A 26,334-nucleotide genomic window follows, 5' to 3' on the forward strand; every position below is an offset into this window, starting at 1 on the left:
GCCAGGGTGGCTGTGTGCAGGGGATGTTGGGGGCAGGGCGAGTCCAGCAGAGGAGGGAAGGTGGAGCAGAGATCTCAGCACGAAGTGGGAATATCCCCGTCTGCGAGGCAGAGGAGGGGATCCGTTCCCCTCTAGCCAGGTGAAGAGCCTGGGCGGGGCCAGGCTGGTGGGCTGAGGATGGAGGAAGGGCTGAGCGCTGGGTTAGCAGGGGTGGGTGGGGTGGAGTGGACATTGCCTTCAGCAGGTGCAGGGGAAGGGGAGATCCTGGGGCCTCTTTGCTAGCCCAGCGGAACCTGACACCCGCCCCCTGCCCTTCTAGCCTAAAAGCTTGCGGCTAAGTTTAGCCTGCGGCCTGGTGATAACCTTTGCTTAAAAGGAAGAGAGCACGAAGTCCTGCACCCCACGGCCTGGCCTTTCTGGGAGTGCCCTCCCTCCTTGGGCCCTAGAGCCAAGGCTGTGTCCACGTCTGGCAGCTGTCTGCAGGGCCGGTGCCCAGGCTGTTGGAGAGCAGCAGGAGGCGGGCGAGAGGGCTGGGAGGTGCCGCAATGCGAATGCAATGCAGCGTGCTGATGGTGAGGGGTGGCAGCGCTGCAGTGCAGTGGGGGGAGCAGAGGCCTTCCAGGACTCAGCCACTCAGCCTCCCTGTCCAGCCGTGGCTCCCCGGGAGCATTAACCCTTTCCCGCCAAGGCCTTCGGGATTCCGAGCTACCATGTGCCTCTTGGCCTCTGCTTGCGGCTTTTCCTTACTGTACTCTGCCAGCAACAGCGGGAGCGTGACTGACATGGTGTGCTGTTGTCATGACAGCAGAGACACTAGGATGGTCACGACTGCTGCTCACTGCCTCCCGGCACAGGTGACTCAGCAGAGATTTGGGGAACCTGAAGGGTGCACAGGCTTGAGGGCAGCACAGCGGCAGCAGCCTGCATGGGCTGCGCTGCACCTGCTGCAGTCCCTTAATGGGGGCGAGGAGTCCTTGGGGGACAGACTCTGTCTCCCAGAGCTGTTCTTCCATGGGCCTGGCCAGGCTTCAGCGAGGGGAGCAGGATCACAAGGTGGGTGGGTGGGTAGGGCAGACAGGGGACGCCAACCCTTGGTCTAGAACAGGGTTTCTCAACCTCAGCACTATTGACATTTGGGGCCAAATAATTGTTGGGAGGGCTGTCCCCTCGCTGCGCAAGGTAGGATGTTTAGCAACATCCCTGGCCTTCGCCCGCGGGACCGGGCAGACTGCAGCTTGGGAAGCTCTGATCTGAGGAGGCCTGGACACCAGGTCTCCGTGACGGCCATCCTGTCACGTGTGCAGCGGTGAGGACGCTGGGAAGGGAGAGGTGAGGCCTGAGGGAGCACGAAACTCGTCTGAGAGCGAGATAGGCCCTGGGCCTCGGCTTCTCTGCACTGTGGGCCTCTATCTGCTGCTTCAGTCTGATGTGGAAAAGAACCAAAGACAAGTCGAGGAAAAGCATCTAAAAGTATAAAAACCACATTTATTCACAGGGAAACGGGGAGTCAACAAGTAGTGCAGGCAGCGGGACTGAGGCCAGCAAGGCGAGTTGAAGAGAAACGTTTGTGCCCTGAAGGCTGCTTCAGCGTTAAAAACACAAGGAGGCAGGAGAGTACTTTCCAGGGGCGTGGGCTGAGGTCCGGCCATCTCCTAAGATCCCTGCACAGCAGGGAGGGGACAGGCAGGCGACGCCCTAGGACCTGCGCCTGCGGGTGCTGGCTCGGCGGAGGGGGGTTGTCTTCTTGGGTGTCTCTTCTTCCGTCATCTCTGCTGACAGCTCTAGAGGGAGAATCAGAGGAGGAAGAAAACGCTGAGTCACAGACATGAAAAAATAAGTCCGAGAACAGATGGAAGCTTCGGACCATGCTACGGAACTCAAGCCCCACCGCCGGGGGAGGCTGGCGGTCCGGTGGATCTGCACTCAGCGGGCGCAGGACCAGCCGCCCCCAGGGCCACACAGAGCGCCCTACCGTCCTCGCTGGACTCGTCGCTGGAGAAGACGATTTTGGGTTTCTTTTTGAAAGCTCGCTGCTGGGTGTGTGGCTGGCGACGGGTGGGCCGGCGGGCCATGGGCGTGGCGAAGTCACTGTCTGAGGCTGCCTGGTGCCTGGGGGCTGGAAGGGGCAAGGAGCCGGGTTCAGACAGGGGACCGGGCACCGCGTCCTGAGGGGCGGTCCCAGCGGTGGCACCCGGGCTGCCCACCATACCTGGGGCCGGCTTCTTGGCTGACGGGGCTCTCTGGCTACCCCCTTGGCCCATCTCAAGCTCCTCTACTCCATCCAAGCCTCTGGTGTGACAGGCCCGAAGCTTCTGCTCAAATTCATCTATCATGGCCTGGAGGGAAAAGGAGATTAGGAGCAGGCCTGGAGACAGTTACGGGGCCATGAGAGACATGGTAGGAACTTCACTGCCCAATACTGAGTGGGAAAGGTCCTCCGAGGGCTACCCGCACACTGCAGGACCCCAACGGGATCCCGCTGTGAAAAGCAGAGCCCTGGACACGCTGGGACAGGGAGGACAGGCAGGCTCGGTCCTCTGTGACGCGGTCGTGAGGGCACGTGTCACGTGGAGTGCGCCGCGGTGCAATGATGGCCTGGGGGCTGCGTACCCACACAGGTTCTAGCCGTAACGGGGCGGTGAGGCGGGGAGCTGGGCACGGGTACACGGCATTTCTATACTCTGGCTCAATTTTGCTTTCAATACAAAACTGCTTTCAAAAACAAAAGCTGTCTTTAAGAGAAAAGAAGCAGGAACCCGAGACAGGACGATGGGGCGTGAGGCCGCTCTGGGAACTGACAGGTGCAGCAGTCGGGCACCACAGAGCCTCCGCCGCGGCTGGGGGAGCGGACCCCGCGAAGCAGCACTGGGACAGTGGCGCCCGGCCCGCGCACCTTGCTCTCGGGCTTGGCCCCGCGCCGCAGCTTGCCCACGACCGACAAGAAGGCGCTGAAGACCGACTCATCTGACAGTTTGTCTCCAAAGCAGTCAAAGCTGTCCAGCATCTTGCGGAGGCCTCGCTCCGTGAGGGGCAGCTGTGCCACGCAGTAGGCCAGGTCCCGGTGCTGCCGCTCGGTTCTGCACGTGGGAAGGGCCGTGTGGGGAGAGTGAGACCAGGGGTGACGACTCTGCCCTCCCCTGCTGCCCCTTGCGGCCCCGGGGATGCCACAGGGCGCCTCTGTGTACCGGGCGGTGCGGAAGCGCTGGCACAGCTTCTCCACCAAGCTCTCGGTCTGCTTGTCCTTGGTGATGTAGGAGAGCAGCTGCCTGCGGGAAGGGGAGGGGAGGGTGTGCGATGCCAGCCAAGACCAACCCTGGGCCCCGCCCAGCACCACTTTCCCGCTCACACCCTTGCCCCTCTAGGGCAGCGACTGGGCTGTGACCCCGGCCCGCCTCACTGCTCCTCTCACCCTCACCCTGTATCAGACGGGCGCGCCCACCCCTGCGGAAATGCAGGTGCACAGGAAGTCCGCCAGCCACCTCCCTCCACCTGAGCAACTGTCTTAGTGCATTCTCCAGAACGCCCTGATCCCCAGAGGGCACAGAGAGGTCAAGCGAGTGCTGAAGGCTGTGCAGCTGCCGCAGCTACAGAGCAGGCAGCGGGCCGTGCTCTACGTGAGGAAGGTGCCCAGCCGGGAACCTACTTCATGATGGTGCGGAAAGGCTCCTCCTCCACCCCAGCCTCGGGGTCTGACAGGCGGCTGATGATGTCCGGGAGCAGGTTGTAGACAGCGTTGCCCTGTGAGGGAGAGTCGCGCTGAAGAGGTGCAGTGACCCACATACTCCCCGTGCAGTGAGCCCAGGCCGCCTCGCGGCCGCGTACCTTATGTGAAAGCTCATTGAAGAAGTTCTTGGCCAGGGCGGCGATCTGAGGCTCGGGGTCGATGAGCAGCACAGCCATCTCACTCACCTGCCCCTTCACCTTCACCATGTCCTTTAGGATCAGGTGGGTCATCACCAGCCCTGCTGTCTTGCGCACTTGGGGAGCTGGGTCCCGGAGACTAGGAATGAAAGCTCAAGTCACTGGAGCCCAGCCCTCTGGGTTACCCTGTAATACTGGTAGGGGAGGCCCTGGCAGGCATCTGTTACCTCACAGCACGCCATTCTAGAAGCACTTAGAAAGCTGCCTAGAGTTGAAAGCCAGACAGGAGCTTTAATAATCCCTTTAGGCTAGGGAGATTACTGACGCCATAAACAAGAGTGTCAAATTGTTAAGTCAACAACAGGAGTCACTGTGTACTTACTTCTCATGTGGGATCTGTCCTTAATGTGTTGTCCAATGTGAAGTAATGCTATAACTAGTACTGAAACAGTATTTTACACTTTGTGTTTCTGTGTGGGTGCAAACTGATGAAATCTTTACGTAATATATACTAAATCGATCTTCTGTATATAATTGAAAATGAATCTTGATGTGAATGGAATGGGAGAGGGAGCAGGAGATGGGAGGGGTGTGAGTGGGAGGGAAATTATGGGGGGGAAGCCATTGTAATCCATTAACTATACTTTGGAAATTTATATTTACTAAATAAAAAATAAATTAAAAAAAATCCCTTTAGGGTCAAGTAGCAAGCAGATGTTCAAGGTAATGCTAGTCTAGGGGGAGAGTCTTAGCGATTCCCACGCCAGCTCCAGACTGCCAGAGCTCGGAGGCCGCTGGGGCGGCGTCAGGGATCCTTACCGAGCATAGAGGTGCGGGGTCCAGGGGTCCACCAGGTTGGGGAAGCGGATGGCCAGGTCCCCGGTAGCAACCATGAGATTAGACCGCACCGTGGGGAGGGAGGACTTCTCCAGCATGGTGAACAGAAGACGCAGCTGGGTGTCACAGAAAGTGGCACTAGGGGCGAGGAGAGGGCCATCAGGGAAGCCCTGTCCTCTCGGTCCCCCTTGAGAAGGCGGGGCCGGCCCACGATCTACCTGATCATGCAGAACTTGCCGAGAGCGAGCGAAGCAGCCGCAGCGAGGTCTGGGTTGCTGTAGAGGCCAGGGTTGTTGCAGACTTTGAGCAGCAGCGGGACGAAGGCAGCCAGCACTTGTTTGCCTGTCGGGAGCACAGCTCGAGGTTCAGGGCAGGTTACCTCCCTGGTGGGCGGGGGCTGTGCCCACCCGGCTACTCCCTCACCGTCCAAGAGTTCCATCTCGCAGATGCTGCGGACGAGCTCTGCCTCCGTGTCGTCGGCGGTAGCCCCGGCCAGTCCCAGCTCCTCCTCCATGGCGGTCTCAGAGCCCGTGTTCTGAAAGCGGGTCACAAACAGGGGGGTCACAAACAACATTTTTGCGTTCAGCCTGATACTCCACTTTGCGTGAGCACATCTGAGCTGAGGCGAGTTCTGCCAAACCATTCAGACTTGTGTGAAGAGAAAGGACTCGAATCAAACAGGCAAAGAGCTAGGTCCCCTATATTTGTTTTCAGGTTGCCACCGTGTTTCTACTTCTCTTAATTCAGCCTCACAAAAGAATGTGCTGCAAATGGCCAACAGAAGGACCATGCCAGGCAAGGGCTCAAGGTCCCAAGGCTCTGTCATACCTGTCTGCAAGACAGCTGGCTCTGAGGGAGGACGAGTGGTTCCATCAGGTGCCAGGCCGGCAGCACGGGCAGGGAAGGGGGCCGGGTGTGAGCATGTTCCAACAAACGCTGCTGCCGTCAGACCCCCTTACACGGGGGTCTCTAACACCCTGAGACTGTTCCCGCTTTGTGCACACTGACTTTCCCGGGACAGTAGCAACAGAGACCGAGCATCCCTCCACTGGAGGGACGCACAGCTCCCCCGCAGGAAACGTCCTGTCCTGTCCTGTCCTGTCCTGAGCCGCGAGAAGCCACGGGGAAATGCATGCCTCGGGAGTAAGCCCAGCTGCCCACGCTTCGCTCACCTTCTCCTTTGGCTCCTTGGTCTTGTGCTCCTGTTCTTCCCGGAGAACTCGCCGCCGACAGAGCTCTCCGCTCACTGCCTGTTCCAAGTGCACCAGCTGCTGCAGAGCCACGTCCCCCGCCAGGGACAGCAGATTCATCAACAGGAAAGTGGGGAGCATTGGGACGGCCTCCTCTGGAGCAAAGACATAACCAAGTCCCCTCAAGCCTGAACCTGGTCTTTACTGATTGTCTGCTTGCTCAAACCCGTGAAGAAGAGGTGGGGGGGTGGGTGTGGGCGTGGGGCTGGGGGTGGAGGGGACTGGCCCAGCTTCTGCCAGTGTGGGCTCTGGTGGCAGTGGCTTCTGGCCCCGCAAGAACAGCAGAAGCTGGCTGCCCCCTGCTGGGCCCTCCGTGCCTCTGCTCACTTACTCTGGCCCTCCTGGGATGGGCTCTTCTCCTCCAGCTTCTCCAGGGCCTGCTTCGCACAGCCCTGCAAGATCCGGGCACAGATCACCTCGGGGCCCTCAGCCAGTTGGTAAATGAGGGCCACGGCCACCTCTTTGAATGGGATCCAGAGTGGGTCTGGGTGCACAAAGCCTGCAGAGAGGAGGGGAAAGCTGTTCAGTGCGCTGCAGACAAGGGGCCCAGTTCTGCCCAGCACCCTTCTTGCTGGCCCACCTTTCGTGACCAAGTCCTGCAGTCGCTCAAATAACCTGTGTTCCTGAGGCAGCCGGAAGGGAGGCTGACGCTTGCCCAGAGAAGGCTGAGGGAAGCAAGAGAGATACAAAGTGGCTGCGTGCAGAGGGCCAGTGGGAGACCTCGGCTCTGCTCCCCCTGGACACCGCCACCCCTGCTTACCTTCCTCCTGTCAGAGATGTTGGCAATGGCATGGCACACCTGCTGGGCCAGCCTGTAGTCCTGCGGGGCCTTCTCCTCCAGCCCGAGGCTCACCAGCGTGTCCAAATTGCTTCCCACAATTTCTGGCTTTCCTCTGGGGGAAGGAAACCACAGAGTTAAAGGCAGCCCTGGACAGGGCTATGTGGGGGACACAAGGCTGATGGAAGTACATGCCAGCCCCCAACACAGGGCAGCCCTGGGGTCCCTTTTGCTCTACTGAATGCCACTGTTCCCAGCAGGCAGGGGGCCGCCCCCTCCTTGTTTGCTTTCCCGTTCAGGGAGCAGGGCTCGCCAGCCTGCCTGCCGTCACTGCAGGCAGAGAGCTTCCTCAGAAGCCTCCTCCAGGTCTGCCCGACTGCCTGCGGGCTGGGCCTCACCGTGCCAGCATGCCGAGCAGCATGACAGAGCAGCAGCGCTCCAGGGACGAGCAGGGGACCTTCTCGGTGGCCCGCTCCCATAGCAGCTGGATCACCGCTGGCTTCAGCTCGTCCTTCTGCACGAACTCACGAAGCTGGAAGAGAAAAGAGAAAAGATTCAGGCCAAAACCTCACAATTCCCTTTTCTCGCTCCATGTCTCTGAGGATGCCGCTAATGACCTGAAGTGGGGGCAAGCAATACTTAGGATAAGGGGAGAGCAAGGAGGCCTGAGGAGGAGGTACTTCCGGTCTCTACATTTTTACTCTTGTACTTTGAAAACTGTTTATTCAAGTGACACATCAAAACTGACTGTTATGCATTCCAGGTGGGTCCTGACTACATTCTAGAGATTTCTAGGTTTTTCTGCTGTTACTACAAGCTCAAACTGTCTAAAATGAAGCCAACATCCTTTTTTGCCTTTACATGTTACCAACAGTACCAACACTCTGCTAGTTACATATGCTTACAATCTCAGTCACCTGATTTTTTTTTTAAGTCTACTGGTTCAATCCCCAGATGCCTGCAACAGCTAGGGCTGGAGCGGGCCAAACACTGCTGCTTCCAGGGTGCACATTAGCAGAAAGCTGGACTGGAAGTGGAGGCAGGATCGCACTCCTGGCGTTCCAACATGGGACGCAGGTATCTGAGGCACAGCCTAACCTGCTGCAAACAATGCCTACCCCAGTCACCTCATTTTTCAGGAATCAGATACTTATTCCTATTTTGCCTTTAGGATCTGTCTTCTTTTTTTTTTTTTTTTTTTTTTTTTTTGACAGGCAGAGTGGACAGTGAGAGAGAGAGACAGAGAGAAAGGTCTTCCTTTGCTGTTGGTTCACCCTCCAATGGCCGCCGCGGCCGGCGCGCTGCGGCCGGCGCACCGCGCTGAGGATCTGTCTTCTTTTAAGTCCAACTCTGCAGCGATCCCTCCTGCCCCTGCCACCGCACGGCTACGGCAGCCCCCTTCCTGCCCTGTCCTCAGCTTCTCGGAGCAGCCGGGATGCTATTGCAGACACGTTTCTCCCCGCCACACGCCCGCTGCTCACGGATCTGAAATAGCTCCCCTTGCCCTGTCGTAGGGGCTCCTGACTAGGAGCCAGCCCATGAGCTCCCTCCCAGGCTCCTGCCTCACCCCATTGAGGAGGAAAGGTGGCAGGTGGTAGTGCTCCTCCAAGGACACTGTGCGAGCCAGCACCTCCTCCACTTCCGTCCCCACAGCACAAACGCTCCAGAGCAAGTTGGCCTTGTGAAAGTGCTGGGACCGCGGGCTAACAAAGTCGAAATCCTGGACTCCTGAGGGGATCCAGGGACCTCACAGTTCAGCTCCAACTCACATTCTGAACTTTATCGTCTCTTCTGCCTAAGAATTTTGAGCCGCAAACAAAGCGTTTTCCTTGAGCTTACAGTAAGTAAGGGCTCTTGCTTAGGTTCTGTTTGCAGCGTTCTTCCTCCTGTCTTCCCCCACAGAGGTCCTTCCACCTGCAGGAGACTTCCCGTGGCCACGCCACCCCCAGCCTTCTCCCTCCCGCTCTGCACTCCTGAGGACAGCACAGAAGCTGAAGGTTGTCGAGTTCTGCCTGACTCTGGGGTCACACTTCAGCCAGCAGGACCTCATGGGGTAGTTGGGAGAGTTAAGCAAGTTAATATGAGCCAAGTGCTCACAACAGTGCCTGGGCTGTCTGTCTGGTGCGATGCTGAAGACACCAGCTGGGCTTTGTCCACTGTCTCTCTGCCTTTCACAAAAATAAACATTCTAAAATCTACTTTAGAAAACCACAACAGTGCCTGGCATCTACATGCCAGGCAAGCGGTGTTGCTGTTGTCTAATTATCATCGTCACTCATCACTTGTGCTACCCAATTCTGGCACTTGTCCACCTGCTGCACTGCTGTAAGAATGTGCTCTGTTTCCTGTCGCCCGCTGGACGCCGTCTCCTTTAAGGCTGGGCTATGGAAACGAGCAGCTTCAGCCCCTGCAGGGCTGACCAGGCGCTCCTCACTAACACCTGCTGCATAAACCGTGAGAAGACTTACGATTTCCTCGAGACACTGCATGGTCCCAACTGAGGCATCCACTAGCAGCAAGGAGAGGTTCTGAATCAAAGCCTGGGCCTTGGCTCTGAGGGGAACAGAAGAGATGCGGGCGTAAAGATGGACTGGCTGAGGCTGGCCAACAGGTTGTCGGGGCTCTCCCACCATCGCATCAAATCACTGCTCAGGCTGGGCGTCACTGGACACGCTGCCCAGTCTGACCCCAGTGTGGACCCGCCTGTGGACTGGCACCTCCTCTGCAGGAATGCCCTCCCCGTTCCCTTAGAGACTAGAAGGGCCTATGAGAAGCTGGGCTCGCGCAGTCAGCAGAGGTGAAAGTCCTCCACGCACCTGGCCGAGTCCCCTTTGGTGTTGAGGTAGAGCTGGCGGTAGGCGTTAAGCACAGCTTCCCGGACACCAGGCTCCTTAGACCAGATGAGAGGCAGCATGCGGCGCACCCCAAACAGGGCCTGGGGTACCCCAAATTGGAACACCATCACAAAAAATTCAATCACCTCCTGTACCACTGAGAGGACAGACACAAATGTCACCCATCTACTTGGCAAAACGCTCCTAATACCTAAAGAAAGAATATGTCATTTGCCTGAGAAGGCTGGCTTCCTGCAACACCTCATTGTGAAGAACTCTGTGTGTTACAATATATAATCAACAAGGGGCTTTACAAAGCAAACAGAAGTGTCCTCGCTTTCTAAATAAGCAGTCAGATCATCATTAAAATGTGGACAAGACCAGGGCTCCAACCCCAGGACCCAGTCCCCATAGAAAGTGGCTCCAGCATACCTGTGGTTGTGTTTTCATACATCATCTTGCTAATGATGCCGATGGCCTCTGTAATTTTGCGAGAGAAGTTGTAGGCATCCTGCAGGTACTGCACCAGCATCTCCTGCTTCACCAGGTCATCGCTGCCCCGGGCCTCCTCCAGCTCTGACGCGCTGGTCTTGTCCGTACTGACAGGCTGCTCCGGGCCTGTGTTCTCTGCCTGGGGATTCTTCTGCGTGGCAACTGCTGGGCCTGGGAGTTACACAAGGACAGCGTGGTTTTTGTTCAAGGGTAATGGGGGAATCCAATAGCTATCAAGATCCCTCAATATTTTCTTCCACAATGTGAAGGTACAAAATTAGAACCTACTCTAAAATATTTCTCAAAAAAGACCCTCCAAGGACCTCTGGAGTCTGGAGAGCTACCCTGTGATTATCAGTCTTAGGTCCCGGGGCTGCTTCCATTCAGAGCAAAAGCACTGCCAACTGCCTCCTGGCCTCTTTCCGACCAGGTTCTGTCAGCCTGGCCAGCGTCCGGCGTATAAAGTAAATGCTCCATAAACACGAGTACAGATGTTGTTTGAAGAAGGGATTACCTTTGAAGATGGTCGCTAAGACATTCAGGAACCTGGTCTCCTCCGAATCCTCTGGGTCTACATGACTGAAGGGCTTGGACTCGGGGAAGTGGCCTGTGGCTTCGCGGGTGAGAATGATGGCCTGTCTGAAAGGATGCCAGCCTGTCACCAACTTGGCCCCCACCACAGGGTCACTGCAGCCTTCTGCAAGGGAGCCTCTCATGATTCCATCAAGTCCCCGGACCTATGCCCAAAGAAAAGGAACACTCCTCACGCTTACACAGCTGAGCAGGACACACGAAGGGGCGGGACCCACACACTCCCTGAAGATGCCCTTGTCCCATGTCAGAGTGCCTGGGTTGACTCCACTTCCTGTCAGTGCAGATCCTGAGAGGCAGGTGATGGCCCAAGTACTGTCACTGCATGTGGAGACCTGGATTGGGTGCCTGGCTCCCGATCAGCCCAACCCTGGCAGACGCAGGCCACTGGGTGAGTGAACCAGTGGATGGGAGTATTCTTTCTCTTTCTCAAATTGAAACAAACAAATAAACGAAAACACTTGATCGAGGCCTTCAATGTCTGGCATGAAGTTGGAGGCAGGAGCTGGAGGCAGGAACTAAACCTGGGAACTTTGATGCGGGATGCAAGAGTCTCAACTGCCTGGCTAGACACCAGCTCCAGCTTTTACAAGTTTTTTTTTAAGATTTATTTATTTATTTGAAAGGCAGAGTTACAGAGGCAGAGGCAGAGAGAGAGAGAGAGAGGTCTTTCATCTGCTGGTTTACTCCCCAGGTGGAAGTAGAGTAGCCGGGACTTGAACCGGCGCCCATATAGGATGCCAGTGATACAGGCAGCAGCTTTACCCACTATGCCACAGTGCTGGCCCCTAGTTTTAAAACCATAAAATTACCCATTTAAAAACTTGGCTAACTGAAAGTTAAGAAAAAGGGCCAGTGTTGTGGTATAGTGGGTTAGGATGCCTTTTGTAGTACCAACTTCCTACATTGGCACGAGTTCGAGTCCTGGCTGCTCCGCTTTTTATCCAGCTCCCTGCTAATGTGCCTGGGAAGCAGTGGAAGATGGCCCAAGTGCCTGGGCCCTTGTACCCATGTGGGAGACCCAGAGGAAGCTCCTGGCTCCTGGCTTCATTCTGGCCCAATCTTGGCCATTGCAACCATTTGGGAAGTCAACCAGTGGATGGAAGATCTCTGTCTCTCCTCTCTCTCTTTTCAAGGCTTTTTTTTTTTTTTTTTTTTTTTTTTTTGGACAGGTAGAATTACAGACAGTGAGAGAGAAACAGAGAGAAAGGTCTTCCTTCAGTTGGTTCACTCTGCAAATGGCCGCAACGGACAGAGCTGCGCCAATCCAAAGCCAGGAGCCAGGTGCTTCTTCCTGGTTTCCCATGCAGGTGCAGGGGCCCAAGCATCTGGGCCATCCTCCACTGCTTTCCCAAGCCACAGCAGAGAGCTGGACTGGAAGAGAAGCAACTGGGACTAGAACCAGCGCCCATATGGGATGCTGGCACCGCAGGCGGAGGATTAACCTAGTGCACCACAGCACCGGCCCCTCTGTAACTCTTTCAAATAAATGAATAAATCTTAAAAAGAAATTAAGAAAAAAATAAAATTTAATAGTTGCCTAATGACTGTAAATTCACACAATGGGATTCTATGTAGCCATAAAAAAACCAAGGAAGCTATCTGTGTATATATACATGATTGAGGGGTCGCACTGTGGCACAGCAGGTTAAGCTGCTACCTGCAAAGCTGGCATCCTATATGGGAGCCAGTTTGAGTCCTGGTTGCTCCTCTTCCGATCCAGCTCCCTACTAATAGCCTGGGAAAAGCAACAGAAGATGGCCCCTGCACCCATGTGGGAGACCTAGATGGAGTTTCAGGTTCCTGGTTTTGGAATGATCCAGTCCTGGCTGTTGCAGTCATCTGGAGAGTGAACCAGTAGATGGAATCAATCAATCAATCTCTCTCTCTCTCTCTCTCTCTCTCCCCCTTTCTCCACAACTCTGCCTTTCAAAAAAAAAAAAAAAAAAAAAAATCTTAAAAAAATTTAATTGAAAAAAGCAAGGTGCCAGGACGATGGATAGAGAATTCTATTACTTGTGCAGAAAGGGGAAAAAGAACATAGGTTTGATTGGCTATCTGTGTGCTACCTTTAGGATAATTCTCAATAAATGTTGCTCTTGGGGCAGGTATTTGGCATAGTGCTGACATTCTGCCCTGGAGCGCCTCCTGAATTCTAGCTTCCTGCTGGTGCTGATGCATATTCTGGGAGGCAGCAGAAATGACTCCGTAGAGGTGGATCTGTGCCACCCATGTGGGAGACCTGGATTGATTTCTTGGCTCCTGGCTCTGATTGGACAAGCCAGGGCTGTTGTGGCCATTTGGGGAGTGAACCAGCAGATGAGAGCTGTCTTTCAGAAAAAAAAAAAAAAAAAAAAAAAAGTTTTGTTGTAATATGTTTAAAACATAGTAGCTGGAAGCAAAACAACTCTGCTTTCATAATCTAAAGCCTTAGGTCAAGTTCTACTATTTACTAGCTGTGCGTGTGACAGGCGAGCCAACTAACCCAATCTGTTTCCTTGTCTGCAAAATGGGCAAGACAATCTGATAACATCAGCTGCCCAAAGTTACACAAACTTAAAGCAAATTATACAACAAGCAGAAGAAAAGCTGCTGGCTGTTAGACCACAAATTTTAGTCATTAAGATCTTATCCCAGCATCTATTGGTAAGCATTTCTGAAGGAGGGGGTGCAATCTCTTTTTATTTATTTATTTTGAAAGAGTTAACAAAGAGAAACAGAGGGGGAGACAGAGAGAGAAAGAGATCTTCCATCTGTTGGCTCACTACCCAGGTGACTACAACAGGCCAGGAGCTTCATCCCAGTCTCCCACATGGGTGACAGGGGCCCCGGCACTTGGGCCATCTTCCACTGCTTTCCCAGGTGCATTAGCAGGGAGCTGGACTGGAAGTAGAGCAGCCGGGACACCAACAGGTGGCCACATGGGATGCCTGCACTGCAGATGGCAGCCTAACCCACTGTGCCACAATGTAGGTCCTGAACATTTTTAACATGAGAAGAAATCTGCCAGTTGATAGGAGAAAAGACTAGAATGCTTGGAGGAAGAAGAAAGCAGCAGTTCTAAAACTACAGTGCTCATACTCTGGCAAAATTCGGAGACACTGGAGAGATAGTAGAGCCAGAAGGTAAACCAGCCTCCCCCTACAACAGCCTAATTTGGTAAGAATCAGGGAAGCAACTGTGGCTAAGGGTTAAGGACAGCTCTCACTAAGGGCTCGCTAAACTGCTTTGAAGTTCCAGGCACACGAACTCTGGGAGGGATCCTTTCTCTAAGACCAGGGCTCATACAAGGCTGATTTGAAGACCAAGGTAGTTATATTAAGCAAGTTCGATATTTGTTGGCCCAGAGTTCAAAATTAGGAAGTCATTAGAGATGAGTTAATGGATGTCTTTACTTTTATAGATAGCAAAAGTAAGATACAGAAAGTTAAGCAAGTTACTCAAGATTACACAAATAGAATTCTATCTACAGGACTTCTTCAAATGAAGGGGACTGATGTTTAATTACAATAAAATATATTTAGTTGTCTGAGTAGTCTTTTAAAACCTTTATGGAAGTAGCAAAGCATGCCAATGCCTTGATCAGACCATCACTATATACAAACACCTACTAACACCCGATTGCAGTATACCTTAAGTACAGTTCATGTTAAAGAAATCTTGTGTAAGATTCTCAAAGGCTACCTCTACGCCTAAACACAGAATACTGATTCTTCCACATACTTGTAGCTGGCTTTGGCAAGCAGCTGACGGATGCGTCTCTCCACGTCTTCAGCAGTCTCAGTACTAGCGATTTGCTCAGGAATCTCCTCTTCCTCCTGGGGAGGCTGCAGAAGCTGCTGCAGCGTGGACTTCAGCTCCGGCAGCATGGCTTCCCACTCCTCCGCGGGGTCGAGTTCTGCAGCTGCATGACAGTCTCACGTAAGTCCCTCTCACCGGAGCTGCCGGCTGTGGGGGTGAGGACTGCTAGTCGGTAATACTCACGGGCAGCTGCAGCTTGCCTCTGGGCTCTCATCTCTTGTAATTTCTGGGTCTCCTTCTGCAGTGGTCCAGCAAGGTCAGTATCACTAAGCTGTCAAGGTAAAATGAACATCAGAGTCACTAAGTGACCCAGTTTCATCCTTCTAGTTAAATTCTTTCTCTTTTAGAGAGACCAAGTCTACTTACCTTGCAGGAAAAGGGATTATTGGCCAGAAAACTGGCCAGCAGCTGGATGGCATTTTTGCACACCAGCACTGACTTGTCTGCCAGACGTCCCACTGCTAAGGCCACCACAGCCTGGAACCGGGTCAGGGGCAGAGCCTACAGGAGGAAGGCAGAATAGGATCAGTTTCCATCTCAGCATCCACGCTGTCCAAGGTGACCTGGGAGTGTACCCTGAACCAACTACTTGTTCATTGTAAAGAAGCTTTATGTGGGACGTAAAATAGGTGCAGAATTCTCTCTGTGGTGGGTAAGACACATTACAGTCCTTAAATGGAGCCAGGCATCCTTATTCTTAGTAGAGGAAGACTTACTGCTGGTAGTAAATGAACTCTAGGCTCTTCCTTTGGGGAGACGTTATCTTTGGCTGTATATCTCACACAGAAGCATGCTCACCTTCTGCTGAACGATACGGGTGAACAACTGCAAAACCCGGCTCCGCACAAAGGAGTTGACGTCATGGCCGTGGGCTTGCAAGGTATCCAAGAACTGGTCTCTGGTTTCTCGGGCTGCTTCCTCCAGCTGATCGCCATTCAGGACCTGCAGTACCATCTCTGCCATGGCTGCTAGCACAGCATTGCGCATCACGAAATTCTAGGGGTGAGAAATCAAGTAGGTATGAACCTCTGTACTCATTTCCTGAAACTCTTGCGCCCATCCAGACACAAAGAAGAGGCAAGGCCTTTTTTTTTTTTTAAGATTTACTTATTTATTTGAAGGGCAGAGTTAACAGAGAGAGACAGACAGACAGTGAGATCTTCCATCTGCTGGTTCACTTTCCAAATGATCACAAAGGCTGGAGTTGAGCTGGTCCAAAGCCACGAGCCAGGCCCTTCTTCTGGGTCTCCCATATGGGTACAGGGGTCCAAGCACTTGGAATGTCTTCCACTGCTTTCCCAGGCCATTGGCAGGGAGCTGGATCAGAAGTGGAGCAGCTGGGAATTGAACCAGCACCTGTATTGGATGCTGGTGCCGCAGGCAGGAGCTTTACCCATAATGCTATGGTGCCACCTTTAGTCAAGGTTAAGCTTGCTTGTGCTCAGCTATGACTTTTTTGGTCAACGGCCTAGGTAATCATGCCCAAGATCACAGCTGAATCCCAGAGACTTGTCAGCTCAGAGGAGAACACAGGGACAAAACAAGAGCTCAAACCAAGTTCCCAAAAGGCTCACCTAGGTAAGCATGGTGGTAACTGAACATGAAATAGCATTCATCCACCAAGATGCATTTGAGAAGCATTTACTACTATATTTCAATGAGGTCCTTTTATAAATTTATTTAATTTTTTGAAAGGCAGAGAGCAGGGCCGGCGCCGTGGCTCAGTGGGTTAATCCTCCGCATGTGGTGCCAGCATCCCATATGGGCGCTGGTTCTAATCCTGGCTACCCCTTTTCCAATCCAGCTCTCTGCTATGGCCTTGGAAAGCAGTAGAAGATAGCCTAAGTCCTTGGGCCCCTGCACACGCATGGGAGACCTGAAAGAAGCTCCTGGCTTCTGGCTTTGGATCGGCACAGCTCCGGCTGTTGCCACCATCTGGGGAGTGAACTAATGGAAGGAAGACCTCTCTCTGTGTCTCTCCCTCTCCAAACAGATCTGTCATCTGCTGATTTAATCCCTAAATACCCACAACAGCTGAGGCTGGGCTAGGCTAAAGCCAGGAGCTAGAAACTCAATCCAGGTCTCCCGTGTGGGTAGCAGGGACCAAAATACTTGAGCCATCACCTGCTGCCTTGCCAGGGTGATCATCAGTAAGAAGGTGAACTCAGGACAGAGTGAGGACTCAAACAAGGTACACCAATGTGGGAAGTGGGCGTTTCAGGCAGTGTCTTAACTGCTAAGCCAAATGCCTGCTTGCCCCCACCTGAGGTCTTAAAGCCTTAAATTCTTTTTTTTGTTTTTTAAAGATTTATTATTTATTTTACTTGAAAGGCAGAGTTAGAGAAAGTGAGAGAGTGAGAGGGAAAGAAAGAGATCTTCTATCTGCTGGTTCACTTCCCAAATGGCTACAATGGTCAGGGCTGGGGCCAGGCTGAAGTCAAGTCCTCCATCTTTTGTCTCCTATAGGGAGACAGGGGTCCGAGTATTTGGGCCATCTTCCGCTGCCTTCCCAGGCACATCAGCAAGGAGCTGGATTGGAAGTGGAGCAGTCAGGACTAGAATTGGTGCTCCGATATGAATGCCAGCATCGCAGCCAATAGCTTCCGTTGCTGTGTCACAACCTGGCCGTCTTTAATTCTTACTTATAAATATCCTCTTTCCACACTTGATTTTAGCCAAAAGGCCGAGAAGCGATAATATCCTCTTTCCTCCTACACTTTACTGATGGAAACTGAGACAAAGAAAAGCAGAAATCAAGAGCCAGCATTGTGGTGTGGCAGGTTAAGCCACTGGCTGCAATGCTGGTATCACATATGGGAGTGCCAGGTCAAGTCCAGCCATTCTGCTGCTGCTTCTTCTTCTTCTTTTTTTTTTTTTTTTAAAGATTTATTATTTATTTGAAAGTCTGAGTTACACAGAGAGAGGAGGAGAGGCAGAGAGAGAGAGAGAGAGAGAGAGAGAAAGTCCTCCATCCGCTGGTTCATTCCCCTGTTGGCTGCAATGACCAGAGCTGCACTGATCTGAAGCCAGAAGCCAGGAGCCAGGAGCCTTCTCCAGGTCTCCCACACAGGTGCAGGGGCCCAAGGACTTGGACCATCTTCTATTGCTTTCCCAGGCCATAGCAGAGAGCTGGATCAGAAGTGGAGCAGCCCGGACTCGAACCGGCGCCCATGTGGGATGCCAGCTCACAGGTGGCGGGGCTTTATCTGCTACGCCACAGTGCCGGCCCCTGCTCTGCTTCTGATCCAGCTCCCTGCTAATGTGACTGGGAATGTAAAAGATGATGGCCCAAGTCCTTGGGCCCCTGCCATCCATATCGGAGACCTGGATGGAGCTCCTGGTTCCTGGCTTTGGCCTGGCCCAGACCTAGCTGTTGTGGTCATTTGGGGAAATGAACCAGCAGATGTAAGACTTCTCTTTCTCTCTCTGTTGCACTACCTTCTAAATAAATAATAAGTAAAGCTTAAAAAAAAAAAAAAAAAAAAAACCAGCAGAAAACAGCTCCAGAGCATCAAGCAAGTCAAGTCCCTGACAACATCTGGTGGAGAATGGAGTAGAGGGTTCTTGCCAAGCCAAGAGATAGAGAACATGGACTACAAAGTTAAAGTGAATTAGATAAACGGGGGATTGTCTTTTCTCCTTGACATTCGCCTAGGAGTGCCCAGCATCAGTTAGGGAAGCAGACAGGTCAGCATTCAGGGATGAGAGAATGAGAGATGACAAGGGTTGATTGGAGAAAGGACCAGGTTTGGCAAAAGCAGGGCAAACCAGATGGTAGGAAGAGGGAAGGAGGGCACTCAGAATCAAAGCCGAGTCACTTTCAACAGACTGAAGCTGTGGAACTGTTATTTCACCCGCTAGACCTGGATAAACCCAGCACAACACTGAAATAAGATTAATAAAGGATCCCTTGTTCAATAAACTGGAACTGTTTCACTGCCCTAGTGATAAGCCTGAACAACGTTGCTTCCTATGAAAGTTTTCTCATCCTGTTAAGAAATAGCTGGGGCAGGTATCTGACACAGAGGTTGAGGCACTGCTTGGAATACCTGCATCCCATATCAGAGTGTCTGGGTTCAAGTCCTGGCACAGCCCCCAATTCTAGATTCCTGCTAGTGCACACCCTGGAAAGTAGCAGGTGATGGGCCACGTACTTGGGTCCTTGTCACTCATGGGAACCATGAGGCCCACATGAAGTTCTTGGCCCCCAGCTCAAGCCTGGCTATTGTGGGCATTTGGGGAGTGAACTAATAGATGGGAGATTAAACTCTCTCTGCCTTCCAAATAAAATTAAAAAGTTAAAATAATATAAAAAGGAAATAGCCTTTCAATAACGGACTTAATGTGTCCAAGAGAACCTCAGCACTTCCAAGCAGTCTACCTACCTCTCCGTCCAGATGATCGAGCAGAATGCACATGCTGGACATCAGGATAGCTGGGACACGTTCTGCAAGTTCTGTCAGGAAGGCTGCAAAGCCCTTTGCCCCTGAAGGATCCCGGCTCAGCTCCTGGGGACATTTCTGTCCAATCTCTCTACGAAACGAAGGAAACACAGCTGCAGCAAGGCAGCTCAGAGATTCAGCTCCCAGTAAGGGAAGGTAAGAATCGTGTCTAATGTCTGATGGAATCTACTGCTGCAGGAATGTAATTCCTATCTTTCTTTATCCCTCCTTGAGGAAAATGGGAATTAGGAACTTGAGAAAGGAAGAATCACCTTACAATCTCTCCCACTATGCTCTTCATTCCATAATCTGTCGCCCATAGACTCACAGCCGCCACCAGCACAGGTGCCAGGTGTTCAAAGTGCTGCAGCATCTGAATGATCTTCACAGTGGCACCTGTGGATGTACGCGCATGAGAAATGGTGGGCAAAATGCAAAAGGTAGAGCAGGTGGAGGGATAACTTACTGAGCATGTGGTTATAACGTGTCAGGGCCACACCAAGCAGGTGTGTTATGGCTTCCCGTGTGGGCCGGTTCTTCTGGTGATTGATGGTGGGGTTCTCCAGAAGGCGATAGCAACAGCCAGTAACCAAACTGAGAAATGCAGAAAATAGACAAGCAGATCAGCTGTCTGGATTCATTCCTATCAGGGCCTCTGTTCAATGACTAAAGCCCCCAAAGTTGGAGTCTGCTCATTTTCACCCTCCAAGCGCCTTCTGTATCAAGTTGCTTTGCTGATCCCAGCTGGGTACGTTCCTGCCTTCAAGATCACCAGCACTGTAGAACAGTAGGTAAAGCTGCCACCTGCAATGCTGGCGTCCCCTATGAGCACTCGTTCATGTCCTGGCTGCTTTACTTCCTATCCAGCCAGGCTAAGTCCCAGCCACTCTGCTTCTGATGCAGCTCCCTGCTAATGGCCTGGGAAAGCAGCAGATTGGAGATGGAGCAGCCGGGGCATGAACTGGCACCCGTATGGGATGTAGGTGCAACAGCTGGAGGCTTTACTGGCTACACCATATCAGTCCCACAAATAAATAAATCTTTTAAAAAAATAATAAAATCACAACACTCTGCCATCAAATTACCCATCTCGCTCTTCTTTGTTTCATAGCAATAAACCATAAAACATACATATATATATTTCTTACTTGTTTTAAAATTTGTCTTCTATTGTGTACTATAAACTCCAGGGTCGGGGGACAAGAACATCTGTTTACAGAGCCAATAACAATGGCAGGCACACACCGAGGAGATTCTCTGTAAATACCATCTCATGAATAAATGGGCATGAGAGATGAGAGATTCACATTTGTCTCTAACACTCTGTTATCTACTTTCCAATAGTCCCATGCTGCGATTGTACTAGCATGTATTACAGGCAGAACCGAGGCGTACAGTGAAGTATTTGAGAGGCATTTCTGGCAGCAGAGCCCTCATGGCTCTGGCTTAGCTGTAGCCCTCCTAACTCCTACCTGACAAACTCCTCTTCAATGATTGAGTGGTTCCACAGGTGACGAATATCTAATTGGAGTAGCTGCGTTAAAAGCTGAAGAATTGGTTGTCTCTCTTCCTCCCAATCAAAACCATGCGTTGCCTTGGTCCGGGCTTTCTTACCCTAAAAGGAGCATAAATACACACTTAGGAAAAAAAATAAAGAAACAGAGGGCCAAACTCTGCTGGTCTGAGTGCCCAAACTATCCAGTATCAAGATAAGGTAGAAGGTAACATAGGAGAAGGATCACAGGTACTACTTATCAGGGAAGGAAATGTGAGGATACTTTTGAGTACCTTTTCCTAAATCCTAAGAGGGCAAAAGTATTTTCAGAATCATTGGATTCTCTTCTTTACTCTCAATTCCCCTATCCCCCTAGACCTCATAGGAAGTGAGCCAGGACTCCAAATTACCTTCCCACCAAGGTCCAGGTCCATGTGGTTTGTCTGGCTGGCCATGGTCTCGAAAGATTCCAGGAGGCGTATGAGAACATAGCAGTTCATCTTCAGCGCATTTAGATGGGCATTTCTATCTGATATACTCAAGGTTGCATCATCCAAGATGGCTGGAAGCTCCTGGGAGTGGCGCGACACCACTGTGAGGGGAGAATCCGGGAGTCGGTTTCATTCGCTTTCTTCATGTATTCCAACTTCACGAAATCCAGCACTTGCAGCCATCAGATTACCAAAGATCTGTGTTTCATCTCTCAGTGGCCATGCTATAAGCTAAGTCCTTTGGGACCTCTGACTCCTGACAACCCGAACGTGCTCTGTTCCTGCTCTCTCACTCCAGTTACCCAATTCTCCCTGGCAACTGGAAGATTGACCTCTATTCAAGAGAGGCAGCTCAAAAGTAGGAAACAGTAGTTTGTGTTGGTCTGCCCTTACAGCGAACGCACACTACTCTGTATCGCCCACCAAGATTACAGACCTTAAGATGTCAAAGGTCCCAGGGCTTAGCCAGACCAACTGAATCACAACAGCCTTGATATCATCATGTGGCTGACAAAATGGAAGAAATAATAAACACACAAACCACAGGAACCTTCCGCCCCCTACTCTCTGACCCATAAACACCTTTCATCAGGAATTCCAGAGTATCTTCCTTGAGGCCAGCGTCTATACTTCGAAAGTGACTACAAGGGAAACAAAGTGCGAGGGTGAGACAGGAACCTGCAGAGCCATTGTAGTAGTTCAGATCGAACCTGAGGAATCCTACATTTGACAAACATGGGAAACTGCTCAACGGAATACATACAGCAGCAAATTGGGCAAATGCTGATCAGTAGAGATGTGCACCTATGACCATTTATCCGTGCACTTAGAATCTGGAGTTTCAGGACTAGCATGCGAGGTCAGGGCAATAGCCACCATGTGCCACTGGGTGTTTCACTTACTGTAAAATGCTGTAGATGGTATCAAAGTGCTGCAGGATAGCCAGGGGCCCCTGAGCTCGGAAGGCAGCCTGAAATGCTACAAAGGATCAAAGAAACTGGTCAATTTGGAAGGGAAAAGAGACCTTTTTGGTAAATTCTATTCATGGCAGAAAACCAGGTTTATTGCTTTAATGGCTAGAATCACAAAAGACAGATGGAAAACTTTTCCTTGAAACCTGCAATAATTATAATGATATATATGTTTTACAATTAAAACCCCAGTTGAGTTTCACTACACATCTAAGCTAGATCCAGCAGACACTCATGCCTATCTCATGGGAAAAGAAACTACGTCTTCATAGTTCTTATGTGACTTGTCCAAGTTATAGCAAACTGAGAACTTTTTAAATTAACTTTTTATTTTGAAATTACGAAAAAGTGGTGTAACAGTACAGTTCCTGTACCTTTCACCTAAATATTGTTAAATCCTATATAACTGTAGTGCAAATATTTATTCCAAATCAAAACATTAACTTTGGGGCCAGTGCTGTGGTATGGCGGGTAAAACCACCGCCTAGAGTGCCAGCATCCCATATGGGCACTGGTTTGAGATCTGGCAGCTCCATTTCCAATCCAGCTCTCTGCTATGGCCTGGGAAAAGCAGTGGAGGATGGCCCAAGTCCTTGGGCCCTTGCACCTGCATGGGAGACCCAGAAGAAGCTCCTGGCTCCTGGTTTCAGATTGGCCCAGTTCCAGCCATTGTGGCCATTTGGGGAGTGAACCAGCGGATGGAAGATCTCTCTCTCTGCCTCTCTGTAACTCTGCCTTTCAAATAAATAAGCTGCTGCCTGTGATGCCATCATACCACATGAGCACAGGTTAGAGTCCCCGCTGCTCTATTTCTGATTCAGCTCCTTGCTAGCGTGCCTGGGAAAGCAGCAAAAGATGGCCCAAATGCTTGAGCCTGTCATCCACATGGGAAACTCAGGTAGTCCCAGGTGCCTGGCTTTAGCCTAGACCAGCTCCAGCCTTTGGGATCATTTGGAAAGTGAACCAGTGAACAGAATATCTGTCTTTTCCTCTCTTTTTGTGACTCTTTCAAATAAATAAATAAAAATTTTTGTGGACAGTGAGAGAGAGAGACAGAGAGAAAGGTCTTCCTTTGCCATTGGTTCACCCCACAATGGCCGGCGCGCTGCAGCTGGTGCACTGCGCTGATCTGAAGCCAGGAGCCAGGTGCTTCTCCTGGTCTCCCATGGGATGCAGGGCCCAAGGACTTGGGCCATCCTCCACTGCACTCCCTGGCCACAGCAGAGAGCTGGACTGGAAGAGGAGCAACCGGGACAGAATCTGGCGCCCCGACCGGGACTAGAACCCGATGCGCCGGCGCCGCAGGCGGAGGATTAGCCTATTGAGCCGCGGCACCGGCCCAAATAAATAAATCTTTAAGAAAAAAGGTCACTTATGAGCAACCGTTCTGTGTTCATACAACATAAAACGACAGTCTCTACACTGGCACACTCTTTATCTTGCTTTATTTGTCTCCTTGGTCTTTACAACCATCCAACACACCTCACATTTATTTCCTGCTGAGAGCCTTGAGAGAAAGAACTCTGTCATTTTGTGTTTTGTTTACTGTTGTATTGCCAGTGTTTAGAAGACTGCTTGGCCCAAAACATGATCAGTAAATAGTTGGTGAATACCTTAAATCATTTGATCTTGTATATTTATAGCAGAAATTGTATTGAGGATTCTAAACAGCAAAACCAAAACAATGTAGTTGTTCTAAAAAGGATTATAATGACCATCCACTTGAAAAATAATGCATTGTGGGGCCGGTGCTGTGGCACAGTGGGTCAACGCCCTGGCCTGAAGTGCTGGCATCCCACGTGGGCACCGGTTCTAGTCCTGGCTGCTCCTCTTCGAATCCAGCTCTCTGCTATGGCCTGGGATAGCAGTGGAAGATGGCCCGGGTCCTTGGGCCTCTGTGTTCACGTGGGAGACCCAGAAGAAGCTCCTTGCTCCGGAATGGCACAGTTCTGGTTGTTGTGGCCAACTGGGGAGTAAACCATCAGATGGAAGACCTCTCTCTCTCTGCCTTTCCTCCCTATGTGTAATTCTAACTCTCAAGTAAAAAATAAATAAATCTTTTAAAAAATAATGCATTGTAATAACTGAGGAATAACTTGCTATAGTGTGCAGCACCCACTATTGGTGATACACATATCTACATAATAGGGATGTTATTGTTTGGCCACCCATCAGTCAACCTCCACACTCTATCTTCTTCCTTGTTTATCAAATGGTGACATGTTCAGGCCAAGCGAGATTCCAAGGTAATGCCTGATCAATGTAACCCATCCGTAATTCCATTTCCCTTACCCATAATTAGCAACATAGGCACATGATTCAATTCTGGCTAAGGCTGTCAGGAACTTCTGGTAGTATTTTAAACAAAAGAAGAAAAAGCACAAAAATAGAAAATCTCCTTTTCCACTTTCAGACAACAGATCAAGCAGCTTTCTCTGGGAACCATGACATAAAGGTCAAGAGGAGACGGGCTGGAGTCACACTCAAGCTGCACACTAACCAGCCCCTTTATCATAGGAGACAGTAAAGTAGCTTACTATTCCTATCTCTACAGATGGGAAAACTGGGGCACAGAGTGGTAACTTGTTCAAGGTCAGAGCACTAGAGCCTGGCCTTAAATCTGGGCAGTCTGGGGCCACAGTTTTTACTCTGTGTAACCTCTCCAAATCAACCTAATACAAGATTATCTCCAACAAGTACAGTGGCATCGTGGGGTCTTGTTAGTAATGTGCAATTCATTTAGGTTATTTATAGATTTGTGGATAACATATGGGTACATACAGTCACACACCACCTAACAATAAATGACATTTTGGTCAATGCTGGCCCATATGTCTAATGATGTAGCTGTAGTAATATCATAATGCAAGCCATCACTCCTGTGTTTGTGGTAATGCTGGTAAACAAACTTACTTTCTGTCAGTCATCTAAAAGTACGGCATTTGGGGGCTGGCACTGTGATAGTGGGCTAATTAAGCCTCTGCCTCCAGGAGCCAGCATCCCATATGGGTGCCAGTTTGTGTCCCAGCTGCCTCTTCCCACCCAGTTCTCTGTTATGGCCTGGGAAAGCAGAAGATGGCCCAGGTGCTTGGGCCTCTGCACCCATGTGGGAGACCTGGAAGAAGCCCCTGACTTTGGATTAGCCCAGCTCCGGCTGTTGCAGCCATCTGGGGAATGAACCAGTGAATGGAAGACCTTTCTCTCTGTCTCTCCCTCTCTGTCTGTAACTCTACCTCTCAAATAAATAAAATCTTTGAAAGAAAAAAGTATAGCACATATAGGCAGGCAATTGTTAAGACAGTGTGTATGACACATACACCCCATATTGCACCCACATGGGAGACCAGGAAGAAGCACCTGGCTCCTGGCTTCGGATTGGTGCAGCTCTGGCTATTGTGGACATTTGGGGAGTGAACCAACGGAAGGAAGACGTTTCTCTCTGTCTCTCTCTCTCTTTCACTGTCTGTAACTCTACCTCTCAAATAAATAATTAAAATCTTTTTTTTTTTTTGGACAGGCAGAGTGAACAGTGAGAGAGAGACAGAGAGAAAGGTCCTCCTTTTTTTCGTTGGTTCAACCCCCAATGGCCGCTGTTGCCGGGGCACCGTACTGATCCAAAGCCAGGAGCCAGGTGCTTCTCCTGGTCTCCCATGCGGCTGCAGGGCCCAAGGACTTGGGCCATCCTCCACTGCACTCCAGGGCCACAGCAGAGAGCTGGACTGGAAGAGGAGCAACCAGGACAGAATCCAGCGCCCCGACCGGGACTAGAACCCAGGGTGCCGGCGCTGCAGGCGGAGGATTAGCCTATTGAGACACGGTGCTGGCCAATAATTAAAAGCTTAAAAAAAAAGTATAGCACATACAATTAGATGTAGTATATAGTACTTGATAATAAACAATTATGTTACTGGTTTATGTATTTTCTATACATAAGTATTTTGTATACTTATTTTAGGTTATATTCCTACTTATTAAAAAATCTACTATAAATAGTATGCACATTAGTAATAGTAATAGTAACACATTAGGCCAGCATTATCAAGTCTCTTGATTTAGTCATTTTCTCTTGGACTTGATTTAATCTTGTATTGTTTTATGCGTGGTGGCCCTAGGATCAATAGGCTATGTACCATGCCCTCCCCATCCCCCCACCATATAGCCTAGGTGTGTGGTAGGCTACACCATTGAGGTCTGTGTGAGTAAACACTACCATAGACACACAATGACAAAATCACCTAAAATGTCTTTTGCATATCTTTTGCATTCCTCCCAGCATTTTTCTATTGTGTTGCAGTTTTAGGCATATGTATTTTCCATTATTGCACATCTTGGAAACAAGGTATCCAGACTCTAAAAACCATTCACATAAAACAGTTCAGGCCAGGTTTCAGACATGAGAAAGCTCTCTTTTCTTGTACCTTTTAAAACCCACCAGGGTTTATTTTAGTATATAAAAAGGTAAGATCTAAAATAATTTTCTCCCAAAGAGTC

The 26,334-nt window shown here is 50.9% G+C and overlaps 1 protein-coding gene, 1 long non-coding RNA gene and 1 other non-coding gene across 17 annotated transcripts in view; 1 reads left to right on the forward strand and 2 right to left on the reverse strand.

The window, feature by feature from the left end:
• On the forward strand, positions 1-4,395 carry LOC138843858 (uncharacterized). The gene is made up of 2 exons (XR_011378978.2): positions 1-139; positions 1,496-4,395. It is a non-coding gene; the product is annotated as an uncharacterized LOC138843858 (long non-coding RNA).
• Positions 1,466-26,334, reverse strand: part of NCAPD2 (non-SMC condensin I complex subunit D2) — a 27,851-nt gene continuing 2,982 nt past the window's right edge. The window contains exons 3-32 of one of the 15 annotated variants that reach the window (XM_002712870.6): positions 21,775-21,850; positions 21,455-21,513; positions 20,792-20,973; positions 20,359-20,501; positions 19,353-19,480; positions 19,159-19,282; positions 18,830-18,977; positions 15,243-15,440; positions 14,811-14,945; positions 14,628-14,715; positions 14,367-14,547; positions 10,567-10,691; positions 9,993-10,223; positions 9,543-9,717; positions 9,195-9,279; positions 7,125-7,258; positions 6,709-6,841; positions 6,529-6,613; positions 6,280-6,447; positions 5,871-6,043; positions 5,122-5,233; positions 4,917-5,040; positions 4,681-4,836; positions 3,823-4,000; positions 3,644-3,738; positions 3,186-3,266; positions 2,894-3,077; positions 2,210-2,336; positions 1,973-2,116; positions 1,466-1,781 (exon numbers count right to left, since the gene is read on the reverse strand). In XM_002712870.6, coding sequence (XP_002712916.4) covers positions 1,696-1,781; positions 1,973-2,116; positions 2,210-2,336; positions 2,894-3,077; positions 3,186-3,266; positions 3,644-3,738; positions 3,823-4,000; positions 4,681-4,836; positions 4,917-5,040; positions 5,122-5,233; positions 5,871-6,043; positions 6,280-6,447; positions 6,529-6,613; positions 6,709-6,841; positions 7,125-7,258; positions 9,195-9,279; positions 9,543-9,717; positions 9,993-10,223; positions 10,567-10,691; positions 14,367-14,547; positions 14,628-14,715; positions 14,811-14,945; positions 15,243-15,440; positions 18,830-18,977; positions 19,159-19,282; positions 19,353-19,480; positions 20,359-20,501; positions 20,792-20,973; positions 21,455-21,513; positions 21,775-21,850 — 4,058 coding nt within the window. In that variant the 3' untranslated portion in view covers positions 1,466-1,695. Of the gene's footprint in view, positions 1,782-1,877; positions 2,337-2,893; positions 3,267-3,643; positions 4,001-4,680; positions 4,837-4,916; positions 5,041-5,121; positions 5,234-5,870; positions 6,044-6,279; positions 6,448-6,528; positions 6,614-6,708; positions 6,842-7,124; positions 7,259-9,194; positions 9,280-9,542; positions 9,718-9,992; positions 10,224-10,566; positions 10,790-14,366; positions 14,548-14,627; positions 14,716-14,810; positions 14,946-15,242; positions 15,441-18,829; positions 18,978-19,158; positions 19,283-19,352; positions 19,481-20,358; positions 20,502-20,791; positions 20,974-21,454; positions 21,514-21,774; positions 21,851-26,334 lie in introns of those variants that run through there. The other 14 variants (XM_089304564.1, XM_089304559.1, XM_089304560.1 and 11 more) reach the window with 14 other exon arrangements.
• On the reverse strand, positions 21,050-21,380 carry LOC127492229 (small nucleolar RNA U85). The gene has a single exon (XR_007921388.2). It is a non-coding gene; the product is annotated as a small nucleolar RNA U85 (small nucleolar RNA).

Source organism: Oryctolagus cuniculus, chromosome 9, assembly GCF_051225735.1.
Source record: "Oryctolagus cuniculus isolate XC-2025 breed Fujian yellow rabbit chromosome 9, ASM5122573v1, whole genome shotgun sequence".
Classification (NCBI taxonomy): Eukaryota; Metazoa; Chordata; class Mammalia; order Lagomorpha; family Leporidae; genus Oryctolagus; species Oryctolagus cuniculus.